General features: G+C 50.7%; 1 protein-coding gene across 10 annotated transcripts in view; it reads left to right on the forward strand.

Annotated features, from left to right (window-relative positions):
* The window catches only part of FGD3 (FYVE, RhoGEF and PH domain containing 3), a 58,445-nt gene extending 52,325 nt beyond the window's left edge, over window positions 1-6,120 (forward strand). For 5 of the 10 annotated variants that reach the window (XR_014063484.1, XM_081524194.1, XM_081524189.1 and 2 more), the window contains 4 exons: window positions 1,865-1,987; window positions 2,301-2,441; window positions 4,174-4,320; window positions 4,595-6,120. Coding sequence is in view for 9 of the 10 variants with exons in the window: in XM_081524194.1 (XP_081380320.1) it covers window positions 1,865-1,987; window positions 2,301-2,441; window positions 4,174-4,320; window positions 4,595-4,837 (654 nt within the window). In the remaining variant the exon portion in view is untranslated. Of the gene's footprint in view, window positions 1-1,864; window positions 1,988-2,300; window positions 2,442-3,552; window positions 3,663-3,991; window positions 4,043-4,173; window positions 4,321-4,594 lie in introns of all 10 variants that reach the window. The other 5 variants (XM_081524200.1, XM_081524222.1, XM_081524209.1 and 2 more) reach the window with 3 other exon arrangements.
* Window positions 6,121-14,668: the final 8,548 nt, after the last annotated feature.

The raw sequence follows: 14,668 nt of genomic DNA on the forward strand, positions 1-14,668 counted from the left end.
CTGCAAACTATGACTTTTGGGGGACACAATTCAGCACAAGCCCCTCCTTTCTGTCTCCTCACCCCCGACCAGTGCATCTCTTTCTCCTTAAACTTGCAGAGCTTATATTAAACATATTTCTAGCTTATTTTGTTCAGATTTTTATTATAGAAGTTTTGGACACACCGAAGTAGAAATAACAGCCAGCAAGCCCCGCCTCACCAGTCTGGAGCAACTTCAGCTTTGTGCTTTGTTCCTTACTCCACTTTACAGATGAGGAAACCAGGCTTAGAGAGGAAAAGTGACTCATGTAGGGTCTCACGGCTGATGAGGGGCAGGGCAGGGGCCTGGGAGTTATCCCCTAACTTGCACTAATGCTAATCAGATGGGGAAACCTAATCAGACAACACTTCTGAGTCCCCATCCCAGCCTCACTGCATGGTCAGTGCCCACTCCCACCCTCACTCCTGCCTGCCTCCCACTCACCTCCCAAGCGATTGCATCAGATGGGGCTGGGGTCCTAGACACAATTGATGTCACTATGGCCAGGGGGTACGTGGCCAGAGCAGACCACACCAGCTCTCAAACTTCTGTTCATAGTGCAGAGGGGACACAGTCCTCGATGGGAGTGTGAGGTGGGGGGTGGGGATGTTGGGGGTGCTGGTGAGTGAGTGACTGATTTCCTTTCTATATGTTTTTTGGTTTTCTTCTTCTTTCACAAGCTGTTCTGGTGAACAATTGAGACAATCCAGATAAGAGAGTGAGATAAGAGTAACTCTACCCCAAACAGCCAATAAGATCATCAGGGTGTGCTTCCTTCCAGTCTTTTTTTCATGCATGTACCCTTTTTGGTATAAACATCACATGCTACTGTATGTTATTTTGCTATTTGCTTGTTTCCCTTAGCATAGAACTCAACATCTTTAATCTTCCAATATGTCACCTTGACATCTACCTCCCATGCATGATTTATGTACCTGTTCCTTAGTTTTAAACTGCATCAGATTTTTTTAAAATTTGTAAATATATGCTTACCATAAAAGGAATAAATACTTGTAAGAAAAAAACAAAGTGATAGAAGAAAATGAAAACCTCTCTCCCACTGCTGCCTACCACTCCCAATTCTTCTTGGCTCCAAGGACTTTGATGTGGTTCTTATAAATCTTTTTGAGAAACCTTACACAAAACAGCTTGTTTATACGTAAAAGAAAACAAAACAAAAGTATTTTATAGTGTGTTCTTGTGACTTGCCTTAAAGATCTTTTAACCTCTCTGAACACACACCACATTATGTTTCATGACTTCCTGTTGTTTTTCTTCTCTTGCTGAAAAGACTCATCAGTGCCCTCCTTTGTGGGAAATTCAGGCAGCATCAGAGGAGACAGAGAGGGGAGTCCAGCCCCCTGACCCTACTCCTCCACCCCAGGAGAGCGCTCTCACACATGTTGGGTGGGCAACTGCAGGCACCATGCTCTGGGGCCCAATGAAGGATAAGAGTGTAGAAGCAAGGGCCACCTGGCCAGATGCTGGGTGCAGACACCTGGGTCCTCGGTGTCTGGACTTTGGTGCAGAGCAGCCACCATTTCCCCCGGTGTGGGTTCCAGTTGTTATCTCTGCAGACACAGAAGGTTACGTCACTGACCTTTGTGGAGGGCCAAGTCATTCCAAGCATAGAGTTCCTGATCCCCTTGGAATTTCACTCTGTGTGATAGCAGGGCAGGTTCTGGGGAGCGAGGCTGAACAGGGTGCCATGACCAACGTGGCTCCTGCTTAATTCCCTTCTGCACGTCCAGCTTTCTTGCCCCGCATGTGCGTTGCCTGTGTGTCACACAGCTGCCACTCCACACGTGCTGGGAAGCTGACTGCAGCGGTTTGCCTCCAACAGTCTGAGCCCAGGAGAGGGTCCTCTAAGACCAGACGTGACAAGGAGAAGCAGGGCTGCAGCAGCTGTGGTGAGACCTTCAACTCCATCACCAAAAGGAAACACCACTGCAAGTTGTGTGGGGCGGTGAGTCCAGATGGGAAGAGGCCAACTGTTGGGACCTCCATGTGCTTTGTTCCTCCTCCCAATCTTCTTTCCATGCACACAGACCCCTTGGATTCTGGACCCTCCGAGCAAGAAGGCAGGGCCTGGAGGCCCAAAGGGGTCCAGCCTCGGGGTCTCTGCCTGCTGGACAAGGCTCCTGATCCCCCTGGCTCATGGGCAAGCCCTTCCCCTCCACATGATGTCACATCTCTCCTGGTTGTGTGGCCCTTCCAGCCCCCTTCTGGACAGTCTACTGTCCCTGGGTGGTAGGGTCACAGGTGCCCTTGTCTTGCAGGTCATCTGCGGTAAGTGCTCTGAGTTCAAGGCTGAGAACGGTAGGCAGAGCCGTGTCTGCAAAGAGTGTTTCCTGACGCAGCCAGTGGCCCACTTGAGCCCCAGCCTTGAGGAGCCCTTGGAGCCCAAGCAGAGCACAGAGGTGGGTGGGCTGGGTCTGGTGAGCCTTCCAGACACAAGGCCCCAGAAGCCTTGACAGATGGTGCTCCCAGAGCTGTTGGCTTTCCTGGGACCAGGACTGATGAGGCTCAGTTGGATCCATAGGCCATTGCAGACAGCTAACAACTAAATGCCAAATATCTCCTGTGTGCATGTTGGGCTTCATAGGATCTAGTCATGGTTGAGAGCTTGGGAATCATTTGCACCCTGGAGTTAGATGGTACATTAGTCAGCTCAGGCTGTGTAACAAATACCACAGGCTGGGCAGCTTAGACAACAGAAACTTATTTTATCATAGTCCTTAAGGCTGGAATTCTGAAATCAAGGGATCAGCAAGCTGGTTTCAATTGAGGTCTCTCTCCTTGGTTTGTCAATGGACTTATTCTCCCTGTGTCTTCACATGGTCTTCTCTCTATGGGTATCCTAATCTCTACTTATGAGGACACTGGTCATTCTGGATTGGAGCCCATACATATAACCTCATTTTAACTTAATTACCTCCTTAGAGGCCTCATCTCCAAACACAGTCTCATTGTGTGTGTTTGGTGGGGGTGGCACTTAGGGCTTCAACATATGGGTTTAAGGGCAAACAGTTCAGCCCACAACGGATGAGAACAAATTTCATCTTCGCTCACGGTCACCCTCATTGAAGGCCTGCCTGGAGGCCCTACTGAAGTGAGATGTTGCTCCCACCTTGACCAAGCCATCAGTGCAGCGGGGGCAGTGAGGACACCCGTGCCCTTCTGACCTCCTGTCCTCCAGAGATGGCTGCTTCCCTCCAGGCCCTCCTTGAAGCGCACTGTCCCTATTTGATAAGGTAACAGGAAAGCTGGAAAAAAAGAGAAATATGGCTTTCCAAAAAAGTGCATTTTTCTGTTCTCTCCACATAACATAGTCCATGATTCTCAAGGCCAGCTACACATTGAGGTCTTCTGGGAAGCTATTTAATGATGTTCATTTCCCTTCCCAAAGGTTCTAGGGAAGGTTATCCAGGTGGGCCAGGACTCTGGCTGGAGCCCCAGTTAGGGTCTCTGTATGTCTTAGAGGTTAAGTGCATCGGTGTATTAGAACTGAGTGTAGTATTATCTCGACAGAGGAGAGAGGGGTCCCTTGCACAGCTCCCTTGGCCTTCTCATCCATGCATTTTAAATGCTGTGTCTGGGAGACCCGTGTCCCAGGTCCAAGCAGGAACCAGTTTTATCAGGTATGTCTGAGGGATTTTCTGATGACCTAGGGGATGTGTCCATGAATGCTCTAAACATGTCAGAAGAGAGAGAAGGGTGTGTGTGATGTATGGTGTATATGTGAATGAATGTGTGTGTGTGGGTGTTAGGGGGTAGTATGGGTGTATGTGTGTGTGTGAATGTGTGTGGTGTGTGTGGTATGTGTGTGGTGTTATGTGTGAGGGGTGTACCTGTGTATGTGTGTACAGATAAATCACCAAAACCCACCACATTCTGATTTCCTGCTGTTCCAGTGTTTCCTACTGTCTTTATTTCTGTCTTTGACCTTTCTTGTGGTCTCACTCCCTAGAGGGTCCAGCTCAACCCCAAGTGGCCTTGCAGTGACCCTAGGCAAAGTCAGGTGGGCCTAGGCTTTTGTCCAGTCTGTCTTCCCCTCCTGCCTCTCTCCCTCCAGAGCCTTGGCCCTGATGCTTCCCCACGAGAGTAGCTCTTACAAGTGAGACTCACCTGACTTGTCCTCTGCGTCCCCAGAAGCCAGTCGCTGTGGAGCCCCCATCCAGCCTGCTCGGCGGCCCCCTGCAGGTGTCAGATGGCGGCACAGCGTGGAGCAAGGTGTGGGCTGCCATCTCTGAGTCGGACTCCCTGGAGTTGGTGCTGCACCTCCACGGAGGCAGCCAGGTGTGTCCTCTGCCCACTGGGCCGCGCTGGGGGTGGGGGTTCACCCTGCTCCAGCAACCAGAACCTCAGGCCCGTGGCCTCAGGCCCGTGCGCATATAGGCCAGGGCCATGCTGCCTGGGACCAGCTTCAATTGGAGGGTGGCTCACATGACCCTAGGGCCTGCTTCCCTGACTGTCCAGAATCACCCTTCTGCTGCCCACTTGTGGGAGGTGGTATTTAGTGATGCCAGGACTCCAGAGGCTAGGGTACTGATGCTCCTCTACTTTTCAACAGGATGGCCAGCTGCTCCATGCCATCCCCCTCTCTGGCTGCAGGGTGAGTGTGCTGGACCCTGCAGAGAGACTGGATGCCAGGCACGTGTGGCAGCTGCAGCAGGCCCAGCAGTCTTTGTACCTGAGTGCCCCGTCTGCCGAGCTGCAGCAGCAGTGGCTGGAGGCTCTCAGCTCAGCAGCCCATGGGCGTTCATCCCAGGCCAGCCTGGGGGCCCAGCAGCCCCAGGCCCCAGCTGCCCCATGAGCTGAGTCTCTGCCATGTCTCCCAACTGTACAGCCGCCACGGCAGGTCCGTGGTGTCAAGGCCACATATAGGCATGAAGAGAACCCTCTGAGGGGCCAACAGGCCACACAGCACTTTGTTCTGGAGGATTCCTCCATGTCAGAGAGGAGAAAAATGAGGCCCAGAGAAGGGCAGCCAACTGCCTAGGTCATTAAGCATGTCTCTCAAAGACCTGGGCTCCTGCCTGCAGGCCCAGTCGTGTGGCCCAGAGTAGGGCGTGGGGTGACTGTCAAGTAAACTCTGTCTGAGTGGGCCAGGAGCAGTCACCTGTGCTGGAAGACAGAAGGAGCTCATGGGCAGTGCCCAGGGACACCTGGTGGATGTTTGCAGTCATGCCATCCCTCCCAATGATTGCCCACCATCTACACCATCTACATCCATGAGAGCTGAACCATAACTGGCCCCTGGACTCCACCTCTCTTCTCTTTCCTCTCCTGGCGACTGAGCACAGCATTGTGCTGCGTTGTAGTTTGCCACCCCATTTGGAGATGCCCAAGGGGGCGAGTGGTAGGTTCCTAAGTAACCATGCTGCAAAACTACAGGGGGACCACACAGGCATTGTGTGGGGCCCCGAGATTTGTGCCTGCCTCCCCCGGTGGGTGGTGGACAGTGCTTATCTGCCGGAGTCCAGCTCCAGCAGGTCCAGGGGTTCCCTCAGGATGGACGGCGTCGGCGATACGAATGAGAAGACACAGCGAGTCTCGGCGTTTCCAAGTGTCTCCCAAGTGTCTTCCAACTTTATTATTTTTAAGACAGCTTTTTATATTTTTTGTGGTACATAGAAACAAATGTAAAGTATAGAGTCATACCAATTCAGCTTAGTGGGCATACCAATTTAGCTTAATGGGTATATGAATTCAGCTTAATGGGCCTATCAATTCAGCTCAATAGGCCAGCAGTTTTGACCTTCATTGAAACTGTTTGCATGTTTTTAGTTACAAAAAGCCTCATTTTGTTTACATCATCTTCTGGCCTGGTGGCCTGCTAACACCTTGTGACTCTCTATTGATAAAGGTTGATCAATCAGAATACTTTTGTATAGGGCACATCAGGAAAGAATTCATCAATAGGAAGTTTCAAGGTAAAACCTGTTTTCGGTAATTTACTCTACGCCTTGAGCTTAACAGAAAAGAATGTGGTCCATAAAGTCAAAGAACAGCAAGCTGAAGATCAGCTCCAAGTAAGAATCATCAGTTAAATCAACAATTGTCTTACTATTTGTATTAAAGCCAAACTTTTATAAATTTTTAACTATTATGCTTTCATTATATAGGCTAAATACGTTAAGAGTAAAAACATAGTGAGTAAATATAGACTAAGTAACAGTTTCATAAAGCAATATTTCTTATATTTCCTAACAAGCCTTTTTCCTGCGAAGGGTTTTGTGCCCATAGGGGCTTTCTGTGCGGAGGCTCTCAATGCTGTTTTATTATTAAGGAGCAGTCATGTATATTAGCTCTAAAGGCACAGGCTTATTTATTAAACAAACTAATATGTTAGCAAAAGGAATTTAGATCAGCATACTCTATATCCCAGATAATTTTATTTAGGGTGCTACCATTCAGGGGCCTTGTTGATTTGAGGTTTCAGAGTGCTCTATTTTAGAAGGAAATCGGGAAAGGCCTTTTGCTTAAGTCATAGAAAATAAGAAGAGGTTTTTTATAGTAAACATCAGAAAGACAGATATCTTTAAGGTGAGCGCTGAGGCAGCCTTCCGAGAATCCCTGAGGCCTGAGAAGCCGTGCTCAATCATTCCTCTTTCCCATGACTCTGTCATGGGTGGGATCTCGTGGGCTGGCTCCCGGCACTTATCTGCATAAATAAATAAATGCTGGCAGCCAACAGGTGGACATAGCCTTGGGGCAGGGTCTCTGCACAGTGGGCCTGCTGGTGGTTGGATGGAGAATGACGGTAACAGGGGCACAGCCAGTAATCGGGGCCTGGACCCCCATACAGGCCTGCAGGGTGCAAGTCACACTCCTGTGGGTGCCCTAGGATGTAGTGGCATCAGATGGCGAGGCCTCAGACAAGGTGCCATGCCTGGACAATCACTGTGTCCCTGCTCATGCTAGTGGGGTAGATAGGACCATTTGCTCCTGTAGCAAGTGGAGCCAGACTTAGCTATGGGATCATGGGGTGCTGGGCACTCACAAAGTCGACAGGAAGGTTTATTTGGACCAGAGAGCCCTGAGGGCCTCAGGAGAGAGCCTAGGGACTTAGGGACTGATGACTGAGGGGTATCCAGTCCCTTGGGACCCCCATCTCCCTAACATGCACGAGGCACCCTGCAGGGATGTCTGTCACTGCCCAGCTGTGGGCAGACTTGCAGGGCACCTATCTGGAGGCTGAGAGGGCCATTTTGAGAGCCAGAAATTGATGACTGGTCGTGGGTGAGGTGGGGGTTGGGCTCCGGTGAGGAATGACAGGGCCCAGGTGAGGTGAGTAGAGTCCAAGTGAGGTGGTGGGGCACAGGTAAGGTAGGCAGGGTCAGTGAGGTACAGGTGAGGTAGGATAGAGCACAGGTAGAGACACAGGTGAGGCGGGCAAGGCACAGGTGAGCTTATGCATGAGTCAGCACCATCCCCTGCATGCCCAACCTGCTATGCCTGGATGCTGCAGCAGCTGCATACCTGGGCCTCAATCCTGCATCTGTGACAGCCCACCTGCCCTGCAGTGGGTGTTCTGACACTGCTTGATACCAGCAACCTGCCCACTGGGACGGGGAGGCCAGGCCCTTCCAACTGTGCTCTTATTCAAGGAAATACAGCAAAGTCCTACCCAGGGAGCCAAGGCGGGTGTCAGAGGCTCTCTCTGCCTCATGCACTGACTGAGGGGGGCCTAGTGGGGCCCCTTCTCAGGGTCAACTCTGTAATACTCCCGTCTTACCTGAACCCCAGGATGTTCCCACTTGACAGCTGAGGAAACTGAGTCACAGAAAGGATGCCTCCAAGAGTCCCACAGCTCCAGACCAAGTGGACAGCCAGAATTGACCCACCGGACATGGTGCCACTCTGCCAGTCTGAGGGGTCAAGACTGGGCCCCCTATTCAGGGTCCTCACCCAGGGCTGCCACTGTGGGTTCTGCCACTGTGGCCAGTTCCCTAGTGAGCTCTTGGGCACCAGGGCAGGCCTGAGCCCTATTCTCTCGCACCCAACAGGTTGGGGGGCCTGGCATACAGGTATCCACATTAATTTCAGGAGGGTCCTGTCCTCATTCAGCGCATCGAAAGACTAGTGAGGTGGCCATTCTGTCCCTAGCAGCTCGGGGTCCACCGGGACATTATATTCCATCACAGTCCATTGGAGAGTGTCCTAGGGCCAACTGCAAGGGTGATATCAGGAGGCGTTCCATCGGCTGTGGCTGCAGCAGGACTGGGAAAAATGTCCTTGTTGTGCAGTTTGCACAGTGCTGGGCCCTGAGGAAAGGAAACTCCTGTTTGGAGTGGCTTTTCCCATTGAGACACTGAGAAGAAAATGTGCAGCCATGGAAGAGAGAAGCAGGGTGTGTGTGGGGGGCGGGGGGTGGAGGTACCTGGAAGCCTCACTCCTGACCAGGACATGTTGGGGGAGGGGTTACAGAGAAGGTGCCTAAGTTGAGGGCAGGGCCACCAAGGTCTGGAGGAGCCAGTGACACACAGTGAGGAGAAGGAGCCTGGGGGAGACAAGGCCAGGTCATGGGGTCTCCACAGGGTCTTTTTTGGTGATGCTCCAGGAGGCGAGAGCCATGGGGAAGGCTTGGGGGTCCTAATAGAGCCAATTGGCTGCAATAGGGATGACCAGGGCAGAGACGGAGACAGGGCCAGGTATCTCAACACAGACCCCCATGATGGGCACACCAGCAGTCATGGTGATATAGGGGTATTTCTGCCAACTGTGCCCAGGCAGGCATGGACCTATGTGGCCAGAGCTTCCAGCTTTTCATGAGATGAAAGAAACTTGAATGTTCTTATGAAACATCCTGATAAATGTTAATAACTACTGTAGAGTTTGAAGTCATGGGGTGGGTGGCCAGCGGATGGCTCCAGAAGGCAAGGCTCCAGGGACCCCTCCCAGCTAGGGGCATCTGGCCTGCCCTGAGCCCTCTGGATGCCCCAGTAAGGACTGTGAAAAGCAGGCTGCTTGCCTGGAGTCTCCACACCATATGTCTGGGTGACTTTGAGCCTGGGCTTCTTCCCACGCACATATTGCCAACCTCTGTCCACCCTCATCTTGTCCCCATAGCCCAGGGCCTGCCCACACCACACTGCCCACCCACAGAGCGGGGAGGTGGATGCACACTGGCTTTTAGCTTCTCCACTGTCCTTCCTTTTCAATCATCCCCTCCTCCCCAAGTCCAGCTCCCAACCCTGCAGGACAGGAGGCCATCCCCCTGTCCTAAAGAATGCCAGTCAGGGCAGGAAAGGGTCTGAGGTACCCAACTGTCACAGGAGTCAAAGGCCTGAGCTAAGAGTCTTCTGTGCCTCCAGGGGCTGCCGCTTGCTCAGTGTGGGGAACACACATCCCGACTAAGGCCACGGGGGATGTTGGCAGTGTCCCTCACAGTCCTGGGAAGAGGAGGGAGCCACCATACACAAGGGCCTGCTGCAGCTAGGCATCCAGCCCAGCCATATGCTGAAAACAATTATAACTCAAGGAGTGTCTTAGTAGTAATGAAACAAAAACCCAGAGAGGGAAATACACTTGCCCAAGGTCACATAGTGAATCAGGCACCCAGCTGGGTCACTCATTGACTCTCTGTCCATTTCTTCATGCAGCAGACACTGACGGCATACCTGTGTGCTGGGCCCTAGGGTGCCAGCCACTCGGATTTCTGGGACTCAGGGGTTGAATAATGCCCTGTATCCCCTGACCCTGCCACATTTCCAGCCTCATTTTCTCCTGCCCTCCCTTGCTCCCCTGCTGCTACATCCTGACCCTAGATTACCAGGCTCCAGTCACTGGGTCCTCAGAACATACTAGTCTCCCTCCCCTCTCAGGAAATTTGCACATGCTGTTCATCTGCCTGGGGGTTCTTCCTTCATGACTTTGCAAGAGTCTGCTCCATGAACCTCAGCAGAGCCCTTGCCCTAATATCTCTACTTTTTGTTTGGGTATTTGCCTTCTTGTTAATCTCTGTCTCCTCATCTAGAACAGAAGCTCCGAGGGCAGAATGAAGCACCTACAATAGCACCTGACATAGAGTAAGTGCTCAATTAATATCTGCCAATAGCATTAGTGAAAGTTCAGGGATTTTGCTCTTGCCATGCAGCCCCAGAGCACTTTGGGTCTGGAATCCTCTTGTAACAGATCTTCCCTAGTGGCTCAGATGGTAAAGCGTCTGCCTACAATGTGGGAGACCCGGGTTTAATCCCTGGGTCGGGAAGATCCCCTGGAGAAGGAAATGGCAACCCACTCCAGTACTCTTGCCTGGAAAATCCCATGGACGGAGGAGCGTGGTAGGCTACAGTCCATGGGGTCGCAAAGAGTCGGACATGACTGAGTGACTTCACGTCACTCACTTTAACAGATCAGGAAACAGAGCCAGTGGCTGCCTGGGATCATAAAGGCCCAGTGGCTCTCCTGCCTGCTCTGAGGTCCCCAGGTATCCAGGACATAGCCAGTTTCTCCTCAGACATCTGGTCCCATTGCAGAGAATAGCACATGAGACCCAGAGAGCTGCCACGCCCCCAGAAAATCAGCAGAGGGGCATTGGGACCCAAATGGGTCTGACTCACACCTGTGCCCATCCCTCACTACCCTCCCAGGGCACAGTGGACCCCTGTACACATGGAGGTGGTAGGATCAGCCCCTGAAGCCCCAGCTGACACTCCCAGGCCTTGGGGGGCTCTAATCCTCATCCCCTAGATGCTCACAGGGCCTTCCCACCTCCTGGGGTCTGACAGGGCCCTGGAATCCAAGCCATTCTGAGCAGCTGGTCCAGGTGCTGGGCATCCAGGAAGGAGGGTGGGCTCACCTCTTTAAGAGCCTCTGCAGTGTGTCTGTAGACGAGATCTCTCCGAACAACCCTTCTGGGAGCCCAGCTGGCAACTGAGAGTGGCTGTTCTGTGGACCCCCATTGCCCATTCCTATTAGTCACCTCCCCTTCCTCATGGGGTCCCCAGGGGGCTGTGGATGGTCCCAGAGGACTTCAGGTGGTCACAGGGGTTTCAAGTGGACCTGAGGGGCTCCAGGTGTTTCTGAGGGCCCAAGGTGGGTCTCTAGTTTGTCTCAGGGGGGCTCCAGGTGGTCCCCAGGGACTCCAGATGGTCCCTGTGAGGCTCCAGGTCTCCCCAGGGAACTCAGGTATTCCTAAATACTCCAAGTGATCCGAGGAGCTCCAGGTGGTCCCAAGGCAACCAGTTGTGGCAGGAGGCCTGGCTGCTCCCTAGTCACATACCCTCCCACATCCTCTCCTGTCCCCCAACTATAAGAGAGAAAACTGAGGGCCAGAGAGGTGGGCAGGACTAGGGCAAGCCATGGGGAGCAGCCAGGAACCCACCCCAGCAGGATGGCAAGTACCAGGTGGTGCCAAGGAGAAGAGCTGGTGGCTCAGGTGGGCTATCTGGCCCCAAGATCCTAGAAAGGGAAGGTGTGCAGGAGTAGGCCTCCATCTGGGCTCACTGACCAGCTCTCCTGCTCCCTCTGTCGGGGTTGGTCCAAGATGGTCATGTGACCCAAGACAGTCAGTTCCCCTTTGAGGGTGGAGGGGCACCATCCTGGAACTAGATGGGAGGGCCTCCTAGGGAGCCCAGACTAGGATAGGAGAAAAGAGGGGAAGAAACCCATTTCTGACTTCGCCTGAAGCAGCAGCGAGAAAATAAAGTTCATTTAGAGTCCTATTTCTTCTATGGCCCTGCCCCACCCCACAACACCTACAGACAGGGACCAGCCTGCAGCCTCCAAAGTGCCCTGCCTTGACCCTATATTCCCAACAGAATCCAGGCTGGCAGTATCCCTGAGAGGGACAAAACCCTCCCCTTTCCTGCCAGGGCCAGGCCTGCCCCTGGGGGGCCTGGTCATCAGCACTCCAGTTCTGCCTGCTGAAAATGCACAGGCCACATCTCATGAATGTATCTCCATCTTGGAGCGCCACTTCCCTGTGCTCTATCCAAACTCAGAGAGCAAATTATAGCCCCCCAGAACATCTGCCCCCAAGGGGCACTGGAAAACTAACACCAGAACAGCCCATCTCCAAGGAAAAATACTGGAGTAACTCCCAAAGCACCCCCACTTCCCAGAGGCAGGGCGTGGCCATTCTCTGCGTGTGGTCCTAAGCCCAGAGGCCTCCAGCATTCCCTCCTTCCTCCCAAAACCTCAGATGAAGAGGCCATTATCTTCACTCCATTCACAGAGGGGGACACTGCAGCTCAGCACTGACAGTCATGTCCTAAGTGGGTTCCCAGTAGCTCACAGAGGAGGGGGGCATATCTTAGGTGGGTCCCCACTGGCTCCCAGCAGGGGGCCTGTGTCTTATATAATATTCTTTCAGTAGCAGATCTTGCTACACAGATAGAATGCAAGGAGTTTATTTGGGAGGCAACTCAGAAAGAATAGTAGCGGAATGGAGAATGAGGCAGAAAAGGGAAGAAAGCGAACACAAGTTGGCTTCCTGGGTTGACTAGTGTCCCTCATCCCAAATCCATGTTCACCTGAAACCTCAGAATGTGATTTTACCTGCAAGTATATTTTTCACAGATGAAGTTAGTTAAAATAAGGATCGAGTGGACCCTAAACCCAACGATTGGTGTCCTTATAAGAAGAGGACAGGACACACAAGGAAGGCCTTGTGATGATGGAGGCAGAGACTGGCAGGTTGCAACTATGAGCCAAGGAACAGCAAAGTCCACCTGGAGTGACCAGAAGCTCACTCTGGTGTGTGTGACATAGAAGAATCCTTTCCTAGAGCTTCCAGAGTGTACACAGCCCTGACAATATCTTGATTTCAGACTACTGGCCTCCAGAACTTTGAAATGATATATTTCTGTTGTTTTAAGCCACTAAATTTGTACAACAGCTCTAGCAAACTAATACAGATTTTGTACCAGGAAGGGGAATGCTGCTATAACAGATATCTAAAAATGCAGCTGCGGAATTGGCTAATGTGTAGATGCTGGAAGAGTTTTGAGGCACGTGATAGAAAATGCCTAGATTTCCTTGAAGAGATTGTTGGTAGAGATATGGACAACAAAGGTGATTCTGGTGAGACCAAGGTCAGAAAGAAGTGAGGACTCTTGGGCATATACCTGAAGAAAACCATAATTCGAAACGATACACACACCTCTATGTTTATTGCAGCACTCTTTATAATAGCAAAGACAGGGAAGCAATCTAAATGTCCACTGACAGATAAATGGATAAAGTAGACATGATAGCAGCAACAATGATAGACCTAGAGATATCACACTAAGTGAAATAAGCCAGACAGAAAAAGACAAACATCATGATGTTGCTTATATGTGGAATCAAAAAACAAACAGAAAAGATACAAATGAACCCATATACAAAACAGAAATAAATGCCCAGACATAGAAAACAAATTTATGGTTACCAAAGGGGAACGTGGGAGAGAGGAATACATTAGGAGTTTGGGATTAATATATACATACTATATATAAAACAGATAACTGATGAGGACCTACTGTATAGAACAGAGAGGTATACTCAATATTTTGCAATAACCTATAAGGGGAAATTATCTGAAAAAAATATATATGTATGTATAACTGAACCACTTTTCTGTACTGGTGTACAACACTGTAAATTTTTACTTCATTTAAAATAAAGAAAAACCTCCAAAAAGGAAAAGAAAAGAAAGAAGTGAGGAGAATGTAGAGAAAGTTTCTACTGTCTCAGAGAATACATGTATGGTCATGAACATATTTTTGATATAAGTATGAACATGAGAGGTGCTTCCGGTGAGATTTCAGATGGAAATGAAGAACTGGTTATCTGAAACTGGAGGAAAAGCCATAAAGTAGCAGAAACTTGGCTGAATTATGTTCTGATGTTGAGTGGAAAGTAGAAATTGTAAGGCATGAACTTGACTATTTAGCTGAGGAAATTTCCAAGTAAAATGTGGACGATATAGCCTGGTTTCTCCTTGCTGTTTATAGTAAAATCTGAGAGGAAAGAAATAAATTGGGGAAGGAACTGATAAGCAAAAAGGAATCAACCCTTGAAGATTTGGGAAGTCCTCAGACAGTAAAGAATCTGCCTGCAATATGAGAGACCCAGTTTGATCCCTAGGTTGAGAAGATCCCCCGGAGAAGGAAATGGCTACCCACTCCAGTATTCTTGCCTGGAGAATCCCATGGACAGAGGAGCCTCGCGGGCTACAGTCCATGAGGTTGCAGAAAGTCAGACACAACTGAGCGACTTTCAATTCACTTCAGTTTGTTAAATTTAGGAAATTTACTGTTCAGAAAGTGTGGTCTAAAGAGAGCACCAAAGGTGGTGTGGGAGAACCTACCGCTGAAGAGATTAGGTACATGACTTGCAGGTCTACTCCACCATCTCAGTGGAATGAAGGAACAGAGATGGGGTTATTCAGGAAAGATCTGTGGAGCCTCTTATCTGATGGTGTGGCTCCTTGTCAGTTATACAGAAGACCAACAAGGTTTTTGAGACTGTTATATCAGTTACATCTGCCAGTCTAGATTGAGAGGCCCAGGGATGGAATGAAGTGAAGAAAGAATGGCTTGGAGAGCAGAGCCATGAAGGCAGAGGCAGGAAAAGAGAAGGTGGAGCTACAGCTGCTACCAAAGCCACAGAAAGCAGGGCCATCATCATGCACCCAGAGCATCAAGCCACAAAG

This window comes from Giraffa tippelskirchi, chromosome 1, assembly GCF_054371585.1.
Source record: "Giraffa tippelskirchi isolate mGirTip1 chromosome 1, T2T-mGirTip1v1.2.pri, whole genome shotgun sequence".
In the NCBI taxonomy this organism is placed as follows: domain Eukaryota; kingdom Metazoa; phylum Chordata; class Mammalia; order Artiodactyla; family Giraffidae; genus Giraffa; species Giraffa tippelskirchi.